Source organism: Thalassophryne amazonica, chromosome 8, assembly GCF_902500255.1.
Source record: "Thalassophryne amazonica chromosome 8, fThaAma1.1, whole genome shotgun sequence".
Classification (NCBI taxonomy): domain Eukaryota; kingdom Metazoa; phylum Chordata; class Actinopteri; order Batrachoidiformes; family Batrachoididae; genus Thalassophryne; species Thalassophryne amazonica.
The window spans coordinates 94,834,517-94,858,761 of record NC_047110.1 but is presented as its reverse complement, the minus strand read 5'-3'; the positions used below and the strand labels follow the sequence as shown (position 1 = coordinate 94,858,761).

Here is a 24,245-nt window from a genome sequence, read left to right as displayed (position 1 = left end):
AGTGGCTTCAGGTCAACTCTGTGAATGTCCTTGAGTGGCCCAGCCAGAGCCCAGACCTGAGTCTGATTTAACATCTCTGGAGAGATCTGAAAATGGCTGTGCCCCCCAATCCAACCTGATGGAACTTGAGAGGTGCTGCAAGAGGAATGAACAAAACTGATCAAAGATAGGTGCACCAAGCTTGTGGCATCATATTCAAGAAGATCAGTGGCTGTAATTGCTGCCAAAAGTGCAACAAAGTGTTGAGCAAAGGATGTGAATACTTATGAGTATGTACATGTGATTTCTTAGTTTTTACTCTTATTATCATTATTTTTAAAACTTTTTTCAAGTTGTCATTATGGGGTGTTGTGAGTAGAATTTTAAGGGGAAAAAATTAATTTACTCCCTTCTGGAATAAGGCTGTAACATAAACTGTGGAAATTCTGTCAATACTTTCAAGGTGCTCTGTACTGTGGTGACCCTGAATGGGGAAGAAAAGGGAGAAGCCAAAGGGACTGTCTTTATTAAAATGTCTCATTTCTCCATATGATTCTGACCTGACCACATGAAATGAGTCTCCAGTGACTACACTGAAATCTATTTTAGCTCTGATGTTCAACTCATGTCACATTGCTGCTAGTTTTATTATTATTGTTGTTGTTGTTATGGCAGGGTTGGTGACAAAAGTGGTTAATGTGCTTGGCTTCACTGCAGAAGGTTTCTGGTTCAAACCTCACCCCTGCCACATTTCTCCATGTAATATGGAGTTGCGTCTGGAAGGGCATCCGGTGTGAAATTTGTGTCAATTCAACATGCAGATCCACCTCAGTTGGTGGCCCCAACTGAAAATAAGGGAGCAGCTGAAGGGACTTACTTTATTATTATTATTATTATGATACATTCTTTCATGTGGTCAAGCACTATCTGATTACGATCCAGTCACCAAAAATGCATTTTAATTTTAGGTGTAAATGGGGGCATCTACAAAAATGCTCTCAAGTCCACACAGAACCAGAGCTGCCCTTCTTTGCCAGCTTTCCGCAGACTGACTGCACCGTGTCATGGGGACCCATGTGTGTTGTTACCTGAAAATTCACAGTCTTTTCATTTCACTCTACACAAGTGCAATTTATTGTGTCATGGTTTCAATAAAATGTGCAGCTTTTGATGCCAAAGAATAACATATTTAGTTCAAATCACACACACAGTCACACACTTCTATTTTATTGTCTTGCTTTCACTTATTATCTTTTTCTGTTTTACATTCCCTCACCCCTCATGTCTCTCATCTTATGTTGTGCCAGTGGATGAATGTGTAGAATGACGGTGCATCAGGGTTCGGACCTACTCCCAAAGAGCAATTTGAATTACCTAGCATGCACTTTGTCCTCGGTTGCTGGAATGTGAGCATGGAAATACATTTACGAGCTTCCTAGAGTCATTGTCTTTTTGGGGGAACTTTCTGGAGATACGTCTGGATTTGCAACAGGTCATTTATCAGTGTATACTCTGCTCAGACTTGAGAGAGACAGAGGCAGAGGGAGAGTCAACACTTGGGTGCATCTGAAGATCTCTGGGAAATGGAAACCCCTTTTGTGGAACATTCCCAGCCGTAAATCTTTGGTTATCTGTTGAGAATCCTTCTTCAGAGATCCTGAGCAGAGCTAAGAAGGTAAAGACGTAGCAGAAGGAGGAGATCTCTCAGGAGGATTTACAATTTGCAAGACTGTTTTCACCAGGTCACCTGTGGCCTTCCTATTTCATACGGTCTCATTCAGCGCACCGCTACTCCCACCGCCGCTACTCGTCTACTCAAAAGCATAAAACCATGGCTGTCTGCTTTCAAGGAAATGAGCGAGAAGAGGAGAAGTGGAGAATAAGGCCTCTCAGTCCTAATGGCTCCTCTCTTTTGATGAAACAGTTCCGTTCGGGCCACTCGGTGGGATTTTGTCAGGTGGCGCAGGCTGGCTCTGTATTAATTAATAACATTGGCTGGTCCATTCAGCACTATGCAAATGGCTCAGGGGCTCAGCTAGAGGCTGGGAGAAAGGAGACAAAAGGCTCAGCCCTTACATTTCATATGCAGAGCCATGCTAGGGTCAGCACTGCAGGGCCACTTGATAGGAAACACCAGCGTTTCCCTCAGGCAGGCCGCCGGATAATGGCCAAGAAACAAGCTCATTAAGAGAGATTATGATCCTCCATTCCTGCACACAGACACCAAGCACTTTGAGCTTCCTCTTCTTTTCTTATTCAATTGAGCTAAAGTGGGAGAAAGGATGGAGTGCACGGGGCAGACAGATGCATCTCAACCTGTCTGCTGCTGTTATTGAGCTCTGTCTTCTTCCCATATTGACTGGGATTACGGTGTTTCTTTCTCTACCGACCCCAGCAGCCTTCACTGTCATGGTATGCTTGGAATTGAGACACTGGTTGTAGAAGTTTGTCAAAAGAAAATTCTCGAGCATGTCAGACACTGCCGAGTTATAGAGCGTCCTGGTAGAAATAATGAAGATTTGCTACAATTGCAGTACAACTGTGTTTGTGTTTCCGCAAAACTCCAGTGGAAGCACATCTGTAATTGTTGCCCTGTCACGACAAGGGCAACATTTTAAAACATTGTTTCTGCTTTATTTATCTTGGAAACAGTGCCACCAGCTGAGTGTATGTTTAAATAAAAATAAATGTTGTATTTTATGGTGTACTCAGACTAGGCTATCTCCACCATGCCAGAATATGTTTGTCTCCCATAGTCTAGTTAGTGTCAGTAGTGTGAACGGTCTGTACCGTGCTGAGACACTGTATGCTGAACCGTGCCAAGAGGTGGTCTTTGTCATGGTTCAGTTCAATTCAAGCATGGTTGGTATCTAGTGTGATCACTAACCATGCACGAGACCTCATGGATCAAGCATGGATCTCAGACTAACAACTCAATGATGCGACTTTTCTATGTAACAATTACTACTCTTATTATCATTATCATTCCTACTTGGACAGTGCAGTCATTATTTTGTTCTAGAATATTTAGGTTAAAACAAGTTTGATTTCTCACATTATTGGTGAACACGAATCGTGGTCAGTGAGAAAAGCCGTAAAATACCCCATCATTTGTTGCCTCCATAAAAATCTCTCTATGCATCCAACACGACTGATTAGTAAATGGCATATTTTCTAAGTTATTATGCTACTAATGCAAGAGGCTGTCAAGGCCCCAAAATGACTCAGAATAAGACAGAAAGTTAGGAATTTTTCATTGACATCCTTCATTATTATTATTGTTAATATTAATAATGAAGGATGTCGAAAAATTCCTAACTTTCTGTCTTATTTTGAGTCATTTTGGGGCCTTGACAGCCTCTTACATTTTCAGCATAATAACACTTCCAAATCATGGTACATACCTTACATTAATTTACATCAGTCAATGAGAAATACAAACAGTATGATACTCTGTGGCAAATCTGTCTGAAGTAGGCAAGTATCAAAAGGTGAGTGACCCTTCTGCAAGAAGATGAGTGAGGGAAGCCCCAAAACATCTATAGCCGAGATTTGATCGGCTTTCTTGTGTGAAATCCCCTCTCTGCTCCACTCCACTATGAACCTGTGACTGACTGACACATTCCAGATAGATGAATTCCAGTTCGAATAAATGAACCAACTATTTTCATCAATGGATAATTACACACATTTGCGAAAGTAGTTGAATGTATTCATTGAAATTTATGAACCAAAAGGTGTAATATATTGATTATTTTGATGTTATTTTGTTGAGAAATACAATTGTGTATTTCGGGTTTCTGACTCATATTTAACGCCTTTTTTGCTATATTCATGAAACTGGGATTCATCTTTCTGAAATGTGTCTAAATGGAATTTGTCTATCTGAAATGAATCTACAACTCCTTCAGAATGGTCATGGGTCTCTTGGTGGCTATCCTCACTTGTCTCATTGTTAAATTTTCACTCAGTTTTTGAGTACTATACAGTACCACACTGTGTGTACGTCTTAATGATTGATGTAAAGGAAGTGGAAGACATATTTGGTGACTTGGAAATGTTCATGAATCCGTACGAAAGTATTTTGTTTTGTTGTTCAGTAACTTTGAAGATGTTGTAACATATTCAGATTGTACATTTACATTCAGATTTTAAAATCTGCCTTTATCAATCAATCAATCAACTTTTTTCTTATATAGCGCCAAATCACAACAAACAGTTGCCCCAAGGCGCTCCATATTGTAAGGCAAGGCCATACAATAATTATGAAAAACCCCAACGGTCAAAACGACCCCCTATGAGCAAGCACTTGGCAACAGTGGGAAGGAAAAACTCCCTTTTAACAGGAAGAAACCTCCAGCAGAACCAGGCTCAGGGAGGGGCAGTCTTCTGCTGAGACTGGTTGGGGCTGAGGGAAAAAACCAGGAAAAAGACATGCCGTGAAGGGGGGCAGAGATCGATCACTAATGATTAAATGCAGAGTGATGCATACGGAGCAAAAAGAGAAAGAAACAGTGCATCATGGGAACCCCCCCACAATCTACGTCTAAAGCAGCATAACCAAGGGATGGTCCAGGGTCACCCGATCCAGCCCTAACTATAAGCCTTAGCGAAAAGGAAAGTTTTAAGCCTAATCTTAAAAGTAGAGAGGGTATCTGTCTCCCTGATCTGAATTGGGAGCTGGTTCCACAGGAGAGGAGCCTGAAAGCTAAAGGCTCTGCCTCCCATTCTGCTCTTACAAACCCTAGGAACTACAAGTAAGCCCGCAGTCTGAGAGCGAAGCGCTCTAATGGGGTAATATGGTACTACGAGGTCCCTAAGATAAGATGGGACCTGATTATTCAAAACCTTATAAGTAAGAAGAAGAATTTTAAATTCTATTCTAGAATTAACAGGAAGCCAATGAAGAGAGGCCAACACGGGTGAGATATGCTCTCTCCTTCTAGTCCCCGTCAGTACTCTAGCTGCAGCATTCTGAACCAACTGAAGGCTTTTTAGGGAACTTTTAGGACAACCTGATAATAATGAATTACAATAGTCCAGCCTAGAGGAAATAAATGCATGAATTAGTTTTTCAGCATCACTCTGAGACAAGACCTTTCTGATTTTAGAGATATTGCGTAAATGCAAAAAGGCAGTCCTACATAATTGTTTAATATGCGCTTTGAATGACATATCCTGATCAAAAATGACTCCAAGATTTCTCACAGTATTACTAGAGATCAGGGAAATGCCATCCAGAGTAACGATCTGGTTAGACACCATGCTTCTAAGATTTGTGGGGCCAAGTACAATAACTTCAGTTTTATCTGAGTTTAAAAGCAGGAAATTAGAGGTCATCCATGTCTTTATGTCTGTAAGACAATCCTGCAGTTTAGCTAATTGGTGTGTATCCTCTGGCTTCATGGATAGATAAAGCTGGGTATCATCTGCGTAACAATGAAAATTTAAGCAATACCGTCTAATAATACTGCCTAAGGGAAGCATGTATAAAGTGAATAAAATTGGTCCTAGCACAGAACCTTGTGGAACTCCATAATTAACTTTAGTCTGTGAAGAAGATTCCCCATTTACATGAACAAACTGTAATCTATTAGACAAATATGATTCAAACCACCGCAGCGCAGTGCCTTTAATACCTATGACATGCTCTAATCTCTGTAATAAAATTTTATGGTCAACAGTATCAAAAGCAGCACTGAAGGTCCAACAGAACAAGCACAGAGATAAGTCCACTGTCCGAAGCCATAAGAAGATCATTTGTAACCTTCACTAATGCTGTTTCTGTACTATGATGAATTCTAAAACCTGACTGAAACTCTTCAAATAGACCATTCCTCTGCAGGTGATCAGTTAACTGTTTTACAACTACCCTCTCAAGAATCTTTGAGAGAAAAGGAAGGTTGGAAATTGGCCTATAATTAGCTAAGATAGCTGGGTCAAGTGATGGCTTTTTAAGTAATGGTTTAATTACTGCCACCTTAAAGGCCTGTGGTACATAACCAACTAACAAAGATAGATTGATCATATTTAAGATTGAAGCATTAAATAATGGTAGGACTTCCTTGAGCAGCCTGGCAGGAATGGGGTCCAATAAACATGCCGATGGTTTGGACGAAGCAACCAATGAAAATAACTCAGACAGAACAACCGGAGAGAAAGAGTCTAACCAAATACCGGCATCACTGAAAGCAGCCAAAGATAACGATACATCTTTGGGATGGTTATGAGTAATTTTTTCTCTAATAGTCAAAATTTTGTTAGCAAAGAAAGTCATGAAGTCATTACTAGTTAAAGTTAATGGAATACTCAGCTCAATAGAGCTCTGACTCTTTGTCAGCCTAGCTACAGTGCTGAAAAGAAACCTGAGGTTATTCTTATTTTCTTCAATTAGTGATGAGTAGAAAGATGTCCTAGCTTTACGGAGGGCTTTTTTATAGAGCAACAAACTCTTTTTCCAGGCTAAGTGAAGATCTTCTAAGTTAGTGAGACGCCATTTCCTCTCCAGCTTACGGGTTATCTGCTTTAAGCTACGAGTTTGTGAGTTATACCATGGAGTCAGACACTTCTGATTTAAAGCTCTCTTTTTCAGAGGAGCTACAGCATCCAAAGTTGTCTTCAAAGAGGATGTAAAACTATTGACGAGATACTCCAACTCCCTTACAGAGTTTAGGTAGCTACTCTGCTCTGTGTTGGTATATGACATTAGAGAACATAACGAAGGAATCATATCCTTAAACCTAGTTACAGCGCTTTCTGAAAGACTTCTAGTGTAATGAAACTTATTCCCCACTGCAGGGTAGTCCATCAGGGTAAATGTAAATGTTATTAAAAAATGATCAGACAGAAGGGAGTTTTCAGGGAATACTGTTAAATCTTCTATTTCCATACCATAAGTCAGAACAAGATCTAAGATATGATTAAAGTGGTGGGTGGACTCATTTACTTTTTGAGCAAAGCCGATAGAGTCTAATAATAGATTAAATGCAGTGTTGAGGCTGTCATTCTCAGCATCTGTGTGGATATTAAAATCGCCCACTATAATTATCTTATCTGAGCTAAGCACTAAGTCAGACAAAAGGTCTGAAAATTCACAGAGAAACTCACAGTAACGACCAGGTGGACGATAGATAATAACAAATAAAACTGGTTTTTGGGACTTCCAATTTGGATGGACAAGACTAAGATACAAGCTTTCAAATGAATTAAAGCTCTGTCTTGGTTTTTGATTAATTAATAAGCTGGAATGGAAGATTGCTGCTAATCCTCCGCCACGGCCCGTGCTACGAGCATTCTGACAGTTAGTGTGACTCGGGGGTGTTGACTCATTTAAACTAACATATTCATCCTGCTGTAACCAGGTTTCTGTTAGGCAGAATAAATCAATACGTTGATCAATTATTATATCATTTACCAACAGGGACTTAGAAGAGAGAGACCTAATGTTTAATAGACCACATTTAACTGTTTTAGTCTGTGGTACAATTGAAGGTGCTATATTATTTTTTCTTTTTGAATTTTTATGCTTAAATAGATTTTTGCTGGTTATTGGTGGTCTGGGAGCAGGCACCGTCTCTACGGGGATGGGGTAATGAGGGGATGGCAGGGGGAGAGAAGCTGCAGAGAGGTGTATAAGACCACAGCTCTGCCTCCTGGTCCTTTAGAAACAGGAATATAAGTAATGCTGAGAAAGAATGTATTGAAGGTACCTCAGTAGAGATCAAACAAATATCGTAACATGATTCATCAATCCCCTCAGGTCTCATTGGTCCACCAGCCGGGTGGAATGCTCCGCTCGCTGTCCTCGCTCTGTGACTTGTTCACGGAGAATTCCCTGCAGGCTCAGATGCTCATTCTAGACATGCCTGATTCATCTCGCATGTGGTCAACGAAACCATCTTTTCTGTGTGTGTGTTTACACAAACTGGCCTTCATGTTTGATGAGTCAGAGCCCCAGTAAATTACCAACCTCCTTTACCAAATTATCATCTCTACATATTCTCCACCAATGTTTGGACTCATGTCCGGTCCAGTTGCACCGTCGACACGTGAAGCAGGAAGAAGCTTCCTGACACGACACAGCCAGAAATGTTAGGCACGGAGTGAATCATCGAGTGCCATGTCCAGAGTTTTCCCCTTCACCTCGTTGCAGAGGTGAAATCACTGTCACTGCTCAGTCACACACACAGACATTTAGACTGGATTTTACTGTTATATCACATTTTGATTTTTTTTTTTTTTTTGTGCTAAGGCCACATTAACCTCTAAGACAAACATTTGTGATTTGAAGGAACGCAAATATTAGTTGCTGCTCACTGCCGTGCAGTGGCTCTGCAGTTTAACCCTTTATGACCTGTGGGTGTTATTGAGTAATATTTGCCTAAAATGAAGTACTCAAAGTAAAGACATATTACTCTTCAATGTATGATAAAGAACTCAGTTGGCTTCAAGTGTGAACATTCTCATTTTAAACAATAATGATTAAAAAAAAAAATACAGAAAAATGTTTATTTCAAGTTATACGTCTCAAAATGGTCATTTCGGTAAAACAACAAGCCAGCTCCTTGGAGTCGCTTTTGTGATATTGTTCAATATGTAAACTCTTAACTGTAGAAAAAATTAGAATTATTGAACTGGGCAAAAATGATGGCATTTAGTGTCCTTGTTTTCACACAAAATGGATGTGATGTATGTTTTATGCCTGAACTGAAAAATAAATGAATTAATATAAGGACAGATTTTATACACAATTTGGTTGGGGGTGGGGGGGGGCTTCTGTGTCATCACCTCCTCGTTTTTGCTGTCCTCGTCAGCCTGGGCAGATGTCATTTTACAGGAATTTATGCCTGTTGCCATGGCAAAATAAAAGCTAATAGGGCCAACAACGATGCCCGTCACCCTCTGCACACCATCATCTGCAACCAGAGGAGCCTCTTCAGCCTCAGACTGCTCCTTCCCAAGTGCAGGACCAACAGACTGAAAAACTCCTTTGTCCCTCAGGCCATCAGACTGTACAACTCCTCACTCAGGGGGAGGAGGAGTAACAGGAAGACAGAGGACGGGAAGGAGAGGAACAGTAGTAGTCAGTAAACCAGTAGTGATCAGTACATCTGGTATTTATATTTATATTTGCAACTTGTTTTGTTTTTTGTTTTGTTTTTTACTTTCACGTTTGATACTCTGTGTGCTTCGTACCCTGTGTGCTGCTATACAGTGCTGCTGGAACCTCAGTTTCCCTGACAGAGTCTTCCCAAGGGATCAATAAAGTTCTGTTTAATCTTATCTAAACTCATCAATCAAATCCTTTGCCACTCTGCTGTCAAATTACAGAGGAGGACCTTAAAATTTATTGCAGCTCCAGGAGTGATTTCATGATGAACTGAAGAAGGTAGACTTTAAACTGGAGGCTGTTTTGTGCTTTCTTTGGATTTACATCAAGATCACAAAAGATCACTTTGTTCTGGAGAAGGTAACCTTTCAACATTCATATGAACAGATAGAAAACTAAGTCCTTTTTTAAATGATGAAAAATTCAACTTAAAATAGAAATTTAAAGGAAACCATATTTTGCCAACGAAGTGAAAATGGCATGTTCAAGTTCTTTAATATTTTGGACACTGATAATTACCAAAGCAGCAGCCAAGTGTGTGTTGGCCTCAACTAAAAATTTGTCTGGGTTTGGCATCTGAACCTGTCATATATTGCCATTAGTTTGAGAAACAGCAACAACAACACTGGTTCCGTCCCCTAGTAAAGAGTTAACCAGTGTCGCCTGCTTTTTTAAACTCTGGCACTTTCTTTCCCAAATCATGTACAATCATCTACTCAGTCATGAACGTTTTATGCGTCCTGCACTGCAATTTCCAAAGATCGAGGCTGCTGCTGTGACAGTAGATGATAGCGCAAGAGTGAAGAAAACTGTCACAGAACGCTGCAATTAAGGAAGAATTTTCTGGCAAATAAGTGGAAAAGATTCTGAGCAGTCTGCGTGACTCACATTCTCCAAAGTTTTCCAGAGTGACACTCCAAGCAGCAATGGAAGACACAGTCGAGAAGTCACTGGAACGTGACCGCAACATCAAATAATTGTTTCCTAGTCAGTGATTGTGTACGTAATTTGTGGAGTCGTTCCCGAGATGTTCCTGTTGCTACATCAGGTGTCAAATTCATCGGTCGCGCATGCTACAGTTTTTGTTTTGATTGCCATGCTTGTGGTGAAAAACACTCTCAAACGTACCGGAAAATGTTTGCTTTTTAGTGTAATCAGTCAACAGGCCCTCCATCCGTGTAATGTTACTCCTTTAATAAATAAGCTCAAGAAGCTCCGTGTGTAGAATACAAGACCTTGATTTATAGAGCTGCAAAACGAATGTGAAAATGAGAGATTTTGTAGTTTGTCTTTCTTTTTTGGCTGTTTTTCAACTTTCCAACTTTAATTAATTTGCAAGTTTAATGTGCACACTGTGCAACGCAGCCACCCAGGAGGAGCGAGCCACGCAGGGCAGCAGACTGCGCAACCAGGGGCCCGAAGGTGAAGCTAAAGGGCATAGAAACATGGTGGAATGGAGAAGAGGGGGCGCAGGGTGGAGAAAGGACCATTGAAGGGGGTGAGAGGCGTGCAGGCCAAGCCAGCCAGCCGCTGCTCACAGGGAGCTTTCCATCGCAGGCGTCCCCACTCAGCTACGTACACTGTTTATCCTCCGCATGAATATCAATGAGGGGCTCCTAAAATACGGCCATTCTTCCCCCCACATGCAGCAGCCACCAGGCCGGAGTGTCAGCCCGCATCGGCTGCACGCGCGAGCCCTTGTTCTGTTACAGACCTGTCTTGTCTCGAGAGCGAAAAATCAGCTTGCTGCCCACTGCCCACCACTCAGCTACCCCACAGTCCAAAGTCTGTGCTGCATTTACGCCGTGCCAGCGTGTCCGCGTCCAGTTGTGTTCAGGCACGCGGGCTTCGCCGCATTGTTCCAGGTGCCTGCCTCGCTGCCTGACGCTTTGCGCTCACAGCACACGTACAGTAAATCCATGTAGGCCTTTGTCCTCTTCCCCCCTCTGTAGAAGGTTGTGGTCTGGCAGCAGTGATGTAATGCTGACGGGCTTTGTGCGCGCTTTCCTCTTGGCTTGAGGTAGCCTTTAATAAATCGCCTCTTGGCAGGGGCCCAGCAGCTAACACAGGGGTGTATAATAAGTTCATTTATTTGTCAACACTGAGCCCACAAGATGAGAAAGCGCCTGGCTGTGCATGTTAAAGAGGCAGTGAGGGGCGGTCTTTACAGCTATCAAAGGGCCTACCTCTTTGATTTCACTTTTAAAAAAAAAAAAGAAGAAGAAGAAAAATCTCCTTCAGAACCATCGCACGCAGTTTGCTTTGCAGTTGAAAATGGCAATATGTTAATGTGCAGGCCGTTTCTGTGCTCCTCCAGCCCATAGGTGGCCCAGGAACACAGGCATGCTTGTGGAGGGGGGGGGTGAGGGTCATCGGAGGGCAGCTCTTTTCTTCTTCCAAAAACCTCACAAGGGTCTGGACACAGACTTGAGAGTGATGTGCACCAGTTGTCTGCCCCCCTCTCCTCTCCCACCACGCCCACCACCTTCCCCTCTTTTTCCCTCCCTCATTGCCTTGTCACCATCCCGTCCAGCCCTCCTCCTTCATCTACACCCCCCACCACCACCCCACTGGCTCCCTCGTCCAGCCACTCTTTGTCCGGCGTGCTATCAGCGGCAAGGGGACGGATGCTGTGTTTCTCAATTGGGTGAAATGAGGTGATGACTCCGGACAATGGAGTCACACTCTTCTGCCTTCCCTCTCGCCAGCCCGCCACTCTATTAATATGCTAAAAGATAGGAGGGCCGCCAATGCAAATCGCTGCCTGTTATAGCAACAAAGACCAGGGCATGTGCGCCATTCACTGACCTCGTCTGAGCAGGCCATGTGTTGTCCAGAAAAGAAAGGTAGAAGTTGAGCAAGACATAAAGAGAGAATAGAGAAAGGAGTGTGTTTGTGAAGAGAAAACTCTCTCTCTCTGTCTGTCTGTTCCTGTCCCTGTCTGTCTGTCTCCCTTGCACGCTCTCTCTCTCTCTCTCTCTCTCTCTCTGTATGCCAGTTGCCTTGGCTTTTTGGGCTTCTGGCCCGTTCACAAGCTGTCTCATTTGCATTATGAATGACAGTGAGGGGAGCTAACAAGGTTATTGGTCTTTGAGACGCACGCCTGTGACCACACGTGGAAAAAGGACCTACAGCAGTGAGCATTGGCAGAGGCACTGAGCCTCTTTATTCGTCCCTTTCCAAGCACTATGGGGCTTTTTTCAGGGAGCACACGATTTACTCAGGAGATGGAAGAAAAGGGGCCGGCCTGGGGAAAAGGGGGACTGTGGCAGGGTGGGGTGGGGAGTGGATGAGGGTGGTTTCTTTTTAGCTCCTTTACAAGCCAAGTGAACCCTCATTATCCAGGCCCCTGGTCATTAGCGAGCGCTGCGTTCAGACCAAGTGCAAGAGAGGGATTATTTATTAGCTGACTGCTAGATTACCCAATCATATTGTCTGTGGGACGGACGGACAGACGTATGTGTGCAGCCATTTACACACTGAGCTGCCCCGTATCTGTTACGGTCCTGGTTTTCAGACACTTTACCTGATAGAGAAGCACATCAGTAAGAAAACAGTCACACTGAACACACATGGCACTCAAACTATTTCTTCTTCTGACAGATTTCAGATTCGCCATGTATCCTCCATCCATGATTGCCACAGGAAGCGTTGGGGCGGCGATCTGCGGCCTACAGCTGGATTCAGCTGACCAGTCGCAGTGGGGCAACAGTCTGACAGACCTGCTGGCCAAAATCACAAACACAGAAGTGGTGAGTTTGTGTTATACTTTTGTACCCTCTGTTATTCATTTATATTGTGCAAAAACAGTTTCTTGAGGTTTTACAGTTCAGCACGATGAGGGTTTTGTGTTAGGCCGTGGCTACGGGTACAGACCCGTATCTACAGAGACCGTTCTAAAGATACGGAGGGTATTCCCCGGTGACATCAATAGCTTCTTTTAATTAATCAAACGTTGTAAATATTTGGTTTAGATGCAGAGCCACCATATTGACATCATATTTTGAATTTTTCATGTGATAAGACAAACGAGATTATCGAATGTTATCACACCCATGATACGCATGCGCAGGCGGTCAAGGTTAGGGGAAATCTCTTGGCCGTAATTCTCCTCGGTCCGTACCTTTAGCAGTCCTGCAGAAGATACGGATGTACATATCCTTAGCCACTTTGTTTGTGTTAAACATCCTAAAAGTCCCAAACTTTTGTGTTTGCGTATGTGCAAAGTTCCTGCTGTAAGTAAACTTCAAACCTAAAATAACACATTTTACTCTTCTGGAACATCTGTCACATAATTACATACCTGAGCTCCTCGTGCTCATAGAATGAGCTGCTCCTTTCCATTTAAAGTGGCACACACACACACACAAACCTGATTGTATTCCTGCCTGCATTTTTAAGGATATGTCACTCTTCATGTCTTCGGGGGTATTTTTGGCTGCTAATTTTATCTTCCTCTAAGACACCTGGTGACCTACATCAGCCTGCTGAAAGGTTTTATGATGCCTTCAACTCAAGAATTGATCTTTTTATTCTTTCAGATACCAGTATGGTTTGCTTGCTTAGCTACAAGTTTTTTTTAATTATGAAACTGCCGCTTTTCATCTCTTTGTTAAGCTAATTCAGGATCTGATTGCCACAAAATAATGCACTGTTAATATTGTTTATCTGGGTTTATTGGTCACCCACAGTTAAGTAATGATGCACACCTGTTTTGAGGTTAGTTTGTTTGCAGGAGGTTTTATCTTAAAAGTTAAAATGTCACACTCACATTTGCCTTCTTCTCTGTCATGGGGTTTCCCACAAAACAGCTTTGGGGATATTTGCTGCCTGAATTTACGAGAAGCGGTTGCAGATCACATTCAGAACAAGAAGGGTCGCTCAGAGCGCACCAGGGCCTTACATATTTATCATGCAGATTAACTTGTTTTTTGGGGGGGGGGTTACCAGCCAATAAGCTGCTAACCTTATGTTGTGGTGTGGCATCCACCGTAGTCATCTGCATCTGCCATTTATTGTGATAGCTCAAAAACTGTGATAACTTTTTGTAATTTGGCAAGGGAGTAAGTAATATAGGTCACTGACATTGTTCCTGTCTAAAAATCATATTCGTAGATTCATTTGTTTAGAAATGACAGCCATTTTAAGCAGAAAATACCCATTTTGAGTACTTAAAGTGATTTTTCTCAAAATCTAACTTTTTCCTAATTTGACAAGGGCGTAATATGGGTCATTGACATATTTCATGTCAAAAACATATAGTCATAGATTCATTCATTTGGAAATGGCGACGATTTTTATGCCAAAACAGCCAATTTGGGTATTTGGACCCAGTTTTCTCAAAAACTGTCTATTTGCGTAGATTCATTAATTTGGAAATGGCAGCCATTTTTATGCAGAAAATGGCCATTTTGCCTTGTGCTTTAATTGAGGCGGTAACCCACAAGGCCCTTGGCACTACAGTTTGTGATACCATACCAAACTGTACCATACCATACCATGATTCTGTGTGGATTTGGCATTTGATCATTTCTGTCCAAAATTGAATGACATTATCCTTAAACTCACATCTCTTCCACCATGTTTAATCCATGTGGGTGCCAAACTGAGTTAAACAATTATGACTCTGAGCTTGACCTGGCGAGGTCACCTAAGATCAGCGGTTATGTGACCAATAGAAAGGTAATATATAGCATCATTTTAGTGTTTAGCAGTAACCATTGGAATATATGTAACAAATTCCTAGAAATAGCTGTATTAAATATACCCTGTATACAAGCATTGGGCCCAATCTTTGACGTTGGCATGTGACCTTGACATGTAACCATTTTTTCCTCAAAATTAACTCACTTTATCCTTGCCTGACCCTCAATCATTCCACCAAGTTTGATCCACATTAGATGAAAGCTCATAGTTATTTCGTCCACACACAAATGCTTAGACGGACACACAGGACTGAATGCGATCCTGCCACATGTTGCTGCTGCACGCGCAGAGCACGTGCCGTCTCCTCTGTCATACACTCGACTGGACCTAAGGTAACATGTTGCAGGTTTCTTTCCAGTCCATTTGACTCGGCAGGTTGAGAGCGTATACACTGTGGTCTGTCGCTGGCAGGAATGCCAGCCGGGCCGCTGTGTCTGTGTGGGTGCAGCGGTGGCTGAGCTGTGTCCAAACACAGGCAGGGCCTCTACTGCCTCACACACCTGGCTTTCATCAGGCAGGACGAGAGCTCCTCACTCCGCTGAAGCTCACCCTGATGGTGAGTAGGTAAGCAAACCTGCCGAGGGGAAGGAAAGTCGGTTAGATGACAAGTTATTAATTTATACTTTATGAGTCACTGTGGCGGAAATACGTCCTGTGCTGCATTCAGGAGCGCCGAGCAGAGCTCAGAAAACAGCTCAAGTGTGGATCCCAGTGTTTTGACTTGGCCCAGAGTATTTCTAACACGTTCTATAGGTTAGTAAGTGCTGATTTAATTTAAACATGAACATTTGAGTTTGTGTACTCACACTGCACAAGTAGCAGATCAAAGGGCGTGACACTGATCCCACGCCTCAGCCCCGCTACGTTTGATTCTGTTGTTCCGAAAGGAAGCAAAGGAGGAGCTGGATGAAAGCTGTTGGAGTGTGAAAAGGACACCGAGGGGGTGTCATGCCTCCCTTGAGACAATCGGCCCACTTTTGTCCCCTCCTATGGTCCATAATGCATCACTGCTGGAAAGCATGGCTCCCTCTGGTGCAAGCTGTGTGAAGTCTTGCTCAGCAGCTGAGGAAAAACAAATAGCTGGCTTCAGCAGCGCTGCACAGGGCCTTAGTGTGTCTGGGCCGCGAGGTCTTACACTTCAGGGAATTAAGTCGCGCTGTGTCTCTATGATCAGCTCCTCTCATTCCTGGAGTCAGACAAGCCATAGCTCATGGTAAATATAAGCCGAGGGCACTCTTCCTAATTCAACATATATGAGGGGATTTAGTAGAAAATACTGTGAAGCTGCCAAAACTACACACACACACACACACACACACACACACACACACACACACACACACACACACACACACACACAGAGCTTAGTTTGTGTTTCAGCATTTCAACCTCACACAGTTCTGAAGGGAAACAAGATCAGTTCTTCCAAAGCTGCTTATCAGAAGATCTCAAAGCCAACATCACTTTATACTGATACCTGTTTTTTTAATTTTCCTTTGAAGTGTGGTCTTTTAAAACTCTGGAAAAATGTCCTCGTCAAACACATGGTTTAGACTTTTTTTCTTTTTTGCCATGATGTGCCATCCGCTGTCTATCAACCACAATTCAAGCAATTGTTCTAGCTCCTACTTACAGTCTGATATGGATCAAGCATGCACATAGTGTTCCCTAGGCCATTCTGCATCAAAGCGGTGCTCGAGGTCATGTTCAAGCTCAAACATGAGATCCTAAGTCCACTTCATGAATTTCACAAAAATCATCATTATTATTGTCTGATGTGGCACAACAAACACAACTTCACTGCTAAATTATCATATCGCCGTGTTAATTTGGCTTTCAGCATTTAAGGGCCTCATCAGTTTCAGTTTTGGCTGCAGTCATCGAGGTCGTAGCATGAATATGAAATGTAATAATACTGTGTGGTGCCAGAGCAAGTTTTTCCCCGCTAATGTGAACATACCTTTAATATAAATGTGTGCATGTCCTCTACAAACATGTAATATTTTGTTTTGGCTGGGACGGTAAAAGCTAAGACCTGGGGTGTCTATTAGCCAGCAAACCAGCCAGGTAAAATATGATGGCAAAGTGGCCAGCGCCAACCTCTGCAGCTGCCAACAGCATCATCACCAACACCACCCCTTTGGCACGTTGCTGGCATGTGTGGTATCCAGGAGCTGTGGTTTTCCAATGGGAATGTGATGGGACTCTGCCACCACCAGTGGAGGAATGTGTGTACACTCACATACACCTGGTGTGGTCTGCAGGGCTCCTGTTACAGACAGCAGGGCAAATCTGTGCCACAAAGTCCAGTCATAATGGATAATGGTCTGGCACAGAGAAAAAATAAAATCTCTTGTAAATATGTTAAGTTGTGACTCCTTTAAAGTGGTGATATTGTCGAAAATATATGGTAGTTAAAAGTATGGAATAGACCGCCTGCCCTGCATGTTTTCCAGCTCTGTCTGCTCCTCCCACTGCTAATTAAGTCAGGTGTGCTCAGAAAATCAAGATCCAAGGAACACCAGACTTGACTAATAACATGTGTTTGCAGGAGGTTTGTTGACCCCTGGTGTAAACAGAGCAGTGACGTCCAAAAATGAACAATAAAATCAAGTGGGTGTATCTCACAGAGCCAAATATGGACTTCTGTGGCATATAGGTGATTCTTAGACTACGGGCACTTATTATGTCCTTTGATCATATTGTATGAAACACAGAAAAAAGGGGAAATTTCACACTTTTATAGTTATCTTTACAATGAAAGTGTTTTAAGAAATTTGTTCTAGTAGTCTATGATGACTTTCACCTTTTTTCAGCATCATTATATGCAAATATTGCCGTTTTGTGCTTGTCCCACACCCAGATTTTGATCTTCAATGATAAAAATGAATGGTAAAGAAACGTTTTTTCTAATGTTTTAAAATATCTCTGAATAAAATATCAGTAAAATAATCAAAACATAATTGGGGTATTCAATGTCATACAACTGTTGTGATTTTTTTAAACAAAATGTAGTTGTCCCACACTATTGCCGTAATTTCCACCACAACACTGTAATGTCCCTTTAAACAGTTTGTATGAAAGATTGTTTGGATAGTTTCTATGGAGATAAACAGTGACATCAGAGCACATGTATATAGCGCCAAATCACAACAAACAGTTGCCCCAAGGCACTTTATATTGTAAAGCAATGGTGTGGTGGAAATTACATTTACAAGGCCAATAGTGCCCGTAGTTAAAGAATCACCCATATGTGCAGAAGCAAAAAACAAGCTATTTAATGCTGCGTTTACACATAATGACGATAAGTCACAAATGCCATGAAGTATACATTCTTGGCTGCGGATGTGATGATTCGGGGCAGAGGCGTCAGGTGTCCTCAGGAACTGCTGCAGCCTGTTACCACGTGTTACGATTAATGGCACATGTTGCTGGTGAATTATCGGGAACCATTACACACAGTCAAGAATAAGTTTCCGCGTTGTTGCGCGCTATCACGCATAACAGCGCATCGTTAAGTTCTGTCACGTTGTGAATGAGGCGAATTGTCTCCACACACACACTCATATTCATCCAACCGTCAGTTGCTGAACAGTTCAGATCACTCCAGTTTGCTCTTCAAAATACACAGCAGAAGAACTTAGTGTGAAAATAATGTGTGGTGCGTGACATTCATGGAAGATTTTTTTGACAGCCAAAAACATGCTCCACAAATATCACGCACCAACACACGCTATTAAGAAACCTATTCAGATGTGTTAAGTCACATTAAGAATGTCAGGAATGTGCCAGACATTCATGGAAGATTTTTTTGACAGCCAAAAACATGCTCCACAAATATCACGCACCAACACACGCTATTAAGAAACCTATTCAGATGTGTTAAGTCACGTTAAGAATGTCAGGAATGTGCCAAGAATGACGCCAATATGACATTCGTAATGCATCTTGCCTATGTGTAAACGCACCATAAGGGCAAAACTTTGGCTCGAACAGGGGAGTTTGCACATGCACTTACAGACTTGTGGCCATTTGAGGATGTTTAATGTCAGACCTGAACCACGTTTCACTGTTAAATTATGTTATAATATATATGTTGTAATTTCTCTTGTTGTGATACAAAAAAAAAGTCACAAAAATGACAGTGTCCCCTCAAAATCAACACTGAGAGATGATGGGTTTTTTGTCAAAGTAAATCAGGAAAAGAGGTTCAGAGAAGTGCAAGGGTAAGACCACCACTTCCTAGATTTCATGGTCATTCTCTTAATCACTCATTCATACTTTTTAATCTGGCATGTTCTCACATTTAGACAACGGAAACACATGTTCCTTTTTGTTCCTTTCTTCCTGTTTTCATTGCACATTTTGATGTCTTCCTTTCTTTTCTTGCGTGACTGACTTCCATGTGCAAAGGTTTTCAGCACATACATTTAAATGTAGCATTTGTTGTTTTTTTCTTTCAATCAGTGGTGTTCCCAAAGCATGTCTAACAATTTTTAAAAAAAGTATGCTTTTTTTTTCCCGTTTCAACCCAGAAAATAATTAGCAAATGCAAACCACACTTTCAATCCAAAAGTTAAAAAAGCAGGTTTCTAAGTAGGTCTAATGTCCAGTGCATGTCTATGTAAAGACAGTTGACATGAGCTGACATCAGACGCACGCACGTCTGCAAGCAAATCGGTGTCAAGTACGGGGAGATACAGCCTGCACAGATGTCAGTTTGTAAGGACGTCATGAAAAGATCTTGAGACCAAGCAGACCAAATGTATGTACATGGACATGGTTCACACCTTGGTCCAGACTTCCATCTATAAAACGGTTTTAGAACACAACTGCTGTGAAACAGCCATAAAGTAATGATTTACTTCTCTAATTTAGTAGATGTCTGTGTGGAAATGGTCTGTCTCAATAGCTGAGTTTCCATGTCAGATTTGCATGCACGTTAAGGAGTATTTTCATCTTTTATATCATTTAAGAAGCTCTCTCTTTTACTCCATCCATATGTACCACTTCATGTATTTTAGAATGTCATGTGACATTTTCTGTATGTCATATGACCAGTAATATCAGAAAAAGTGTTTCCATTGCCTTTTTATTTATTTATTTTGGAAATAAGGCTTTTTCGAATCACCTAGAAAAAAAGCATCTCACATGATCATAAAAACTTTTTGCAGTATTTGAGATGTTTCAAACACACACATTTTTGATTTGTTACGTCTGTTTGCACAATTTGGAGGGTGATAGAAACCAGTCTAGTGACAACCATGCCTGCTTATAATCCATCATCATTGAGCATTCACTAACCATCCAGCAGGTGGCAGACCCTGCAACAATGACAATAAAGACGAGTGTATGGGATATTGCGTAAGCAAAACAAAGTTGCTTTTTTAATTCATCTGGTGCATCAACATTCATCAAATTTGAATGAATTTGTCCTCAGTATATGCCCTTTAATTTCATGGAGTTTACAAGTTGATGGCATTTATTGTGACTAGTTTTAAAAGTTGTAGACTCTTTGAATGTGCCTGAAACTTTTGCACAATATTGTTGTCAAGCCCTTTGAGCTTCTGATATAGATGGAAAAGCACTATATAAATGCAGTCCAATTTGTTGCAAGAAGGCTAAAAGTGATGGTGATGGGCTACGTAACTGTTATTGTGGTGCTAACATGCACTCAGCAATGGTGCAGTCAGGAGGAAAGGTGACCTCTGTTAACAGCCTACAGCGTTTCAGCTCATAGGTTAAACAAAAAGAAAGTTCACATTTTGTAGTTTAGCACATGGAAATTCAAGTGGTGTGGTGACTCTTTATTTCCAGTGTCAGCTTTTGGACATTCAGTTTTAGGATTCTCTGAAATGCAGTGTGTGTGTGTGCGCGTAGTTCAGCTGTCTGACCGCTAAGCCCTCACAGAGAAGCTAACACTGTCTTGTGTGGTGCAGTCAGCAGTTAAAGCGCATTCCATGGCTTCACACATTTCTTCCTTTTGGGTCTGTCTGTCTGCTTAACTTCTCTCCACCACCACTGTCCCCTAGGCCGCCCAGGCGTAATATGCATGCTACGATTTGAAAAGTCTTTGTTGCTGGATGGACTGGACGGCTCATGCTGTGCCGGAGGACAACTATAACTACAAGGAAACAGCGATGGCGCTCATTTCATTTCAGGATTGCGGATGCAAAATAAGACGTTTCAGCATCGCATGGAACTTACCTCCTTTGGTATCCAGATGCCTCCAGCATCTCTGCAAACAATGTTGGTGTTTCCAGTATTCACACACTGAAATCATTAAAGTTTGTCAGGCAAAGCCGATGGGGCTTGGCGTTGGATCCAAACTGCCCGCTAAGGAACGGCAGAGATGGGAGGAAGAATGTCTTTTAAGAAGTAAAGGCTTACATTCTTGTGGTAAGACACAGGCAGTTCCTTTACATGTTCAGTGCTTTCTTAATTCGCTCAGAGCAATTGAGATTTTATGAGCGGTGGTGCACATGTTGGTGGGAAGACTGGTGTTGGAGAATGTGCACACGCCCATTCTAGAGGCTGGGCTCTGGAGGAGATTAAGAGGACAAATGCTGGTTGGGTTTCCTGCACGTCAAACCTGCTGTGGGGGGGGGGAGCTATTCTCCCAGGGGGACGTGTCCCAGCTTAGTGCAGCATCCTCAACCTCACGTCAGACCTAATAAATTTTGATTTGAAAAGACTTCACTTGAAAGCTGGAGAATTTAGTTTTAAAGTGATGTCAAGCAAAGAAATAACAGACTTGAGACAATCCACTCATATTGTTATTCACCATCACAATCCAGATGCATAATTCCACTCTAGCCAAAATTCCCCAAAATAAAAATACTTACAATATACATTTTTGTAAATTTATGAAATTAAATTCTTGAAGTGTATTAAATTACCAAATAAGAATAGTATTTTAGTAGATTTCTTTAGTCATATTATTTGTGAAGTACGAGTATAGTGTGTGTTTGTGTGTGTATATATATATATATATATATATATATATATATATATATATATTAGGGGTGGGCAAACATAAAAAATCTTAATTGCATTAACTCAATGACTTTCTGTGATTAATCATGATTAATCGCATGGTATATGTGAAACCCAAAAATGAATTCAAAAGCCGCATAAAAGCACAGTTTTATTTGAAAATGTAAATGAACATTGCATAAATCTGAAAATGTAAATTTCAACTGAAACACACTAATGAAATCAAATATAAAACCACTGGCAGGTCATTTGTTATCCTGTTTCATATCAAAATAACAATATTCATGTCCATGACTAAATGTACTAAAACAAATACGTCACAATTGTACACATACCACAATTTGATATGTGTACAATTGTGATGTATTTGTTTTAGTATATTTAGATTTTGTTGTGATTTGGCACTTTATAAACCGATTAAATTGAATTGAAATTGAACATTTTATTGAGTCTTAAAGTAAATAAATATGAATTTGGTCACTGGATCCTTAAACTTTGTACATAATGAACTCTACATGGTGAATCCTTGATCTCTGGACATAAATAGGAATAAACAAAATCTGTAGTTTTTGTCAAAAGCATTTCCTTTCAGACATTGGCATGAATGTGTTTCCATATATCTGAGCTGAGCTTACAGCTGCTGTGCTTCACTTCAGGATGTAATTTGAAAAGAAAATACAGGACGTTTCATTTTGGGAGGAAAAAAAAACGTTTTAGTCGATTGTAGATTCTTGTCTGTATTACATTTGGAAAGAGGTGTCATTTTATTTAAAGCGGCGATTCATTTTGAAGTTATTAATTCCGACCGGACTCTGTCTCAGCTGTGCAGCGTTTCGAGCTGTGTGAACGGAACGGAGGACGATTCTCGTTTCTTGACAGCAACAAGACAAGAGTCCCAGTTAGGGACTTTAATCCACACAAAAGTGACTGACGATATTTTAATGGCTTTGCGAGGGGTTAAGAAGTGGCTTGCCGTTTCTGAAGAGCAGTGAATCAAAGAACCAACGAGCTACTGGATCGAAGCATTGCTTCAATGGTTCATGGTTTCAAAGTGGAGCCGCGCTGCAGAAATAGTTTATTACAGACCAAACCCTGAATATCCGACTTTATTTGTACGTCCGTATGACTCTGAAACTCGGAAAAATCCGTATAATTTACGGACTATAGGTTGACATGAAAACCACCGAAAAGCTGTGTTCACCGCGGGGACACGTTCGGCTATTCGAGATTATTCAAGATTTTTTTTTTTACCGATGACGAACGATGCGTAAAAAAAAATTTGACTGATCCAAACCGGTCTGGATCCGGGCCTGATCCTGTAGAACTTTGTACCGAAAATGTCCATTCAAAAGTTCGGCGTCTTTCTGCATTTTGTTTTGTTGTGCATTGCATAGCCTGTACTTTTCTCGATCCTCGTGTCGTTTTCTGTGTGAACTCAGCTATCAGCAGGAAGCAGCAGCATAAGCTCGCCCCTGACTGACACTTTCAAAATAAAAGGCAACGAGCAACAGTCATAAGGCTTAAAAAAAAAAAAAAAACCGCAGCGTTAACGGGAGGAACAAAATTGTCGGCGATAATGACCTCAATAATTAATGCAACGTTAGTGCGTTAACGTTGCCCAGCCCTAATATATATATATATATATATATATATATATATATATATATATATATATATATATATATATTTTACAACATACTTTAAAATATACTAGAAACCAATACATTTTTCTGTAATCTGTTGAATCATTAGTCTTTCCTTAGAGCAGCTATTGGGAAAATACTATGAAACATATTCCAAGTTCCTTCTAAATTATATAATATATATACACTGTATATAGTGGGGATGTGAATCTCATCACTGACAACGGTTCGATACGCATCTCTATACACTACCAGCGATACGATACATCTTGAGACACATGAAGATACCGTCAATAAGATGCAATACAATTTACCCCTGTTCCCAATTCAATGTGATTTGATGTGTACATTGTATTTCATGGTGATTCAATTCCTCACAATGCGATATGATGTGATTCAACATGATGTCAAGAAATTATACCAAAAATTTAAATAGGAAATAAGAAACTGCAATTCACTATGGTACTATTCTTCTTCTTCTGAGTCTAATAGAAGCAGAGGATTTGTTTTACTCCTTATAAGCAGCAAATTTACCAAATCCAGCATTAAGGAACAACAATCAGTTCCCTCATATGTGGAACCTGTTCGATCACACTGTCAAAACTGAAACAGCACACTAAACAGTAAAATGTCACTCTCAATGAGTGACTTAAAGTGAGTCACTCACTGACACAGTACCGCCTTGGCAAAAGTAATTTGAGATACTTTCTTACCAGTCTTGCCGAGTGGCACAGCGGCAGCCACGGGATTCTTTCCAAACGACCTGTGTCTTGTCAAGTTTCCCATCTTTAAAAAATTAAAAAATCCAAAAT

At 41.2% G+C, this 24,245-nt stretch overlaps 1 protein-coding gene across 1 annotated transcript in view; it reads left to right on the top strand.

Annotated features, from left to right (window-relative positions):
- The window catches only part of ccnd2a (cyclin D2, a), a 51,906-nt gene that overhangs the window by 17,170 nt on the left and 10,491 nt on the right, over positions 1 to 24,245 (top strand). The window contains exon 4 of the mRNA XM_034177021.1: positions 12,692 to 12,840. Coding sequence (XP_034032912.1) covers positions 12,692 to 12,840 — 149 coding nt within the window. The remainder of the gene's footprint in view (positions 1 to 12,691; positions 12,841 to 24,245) is intronic.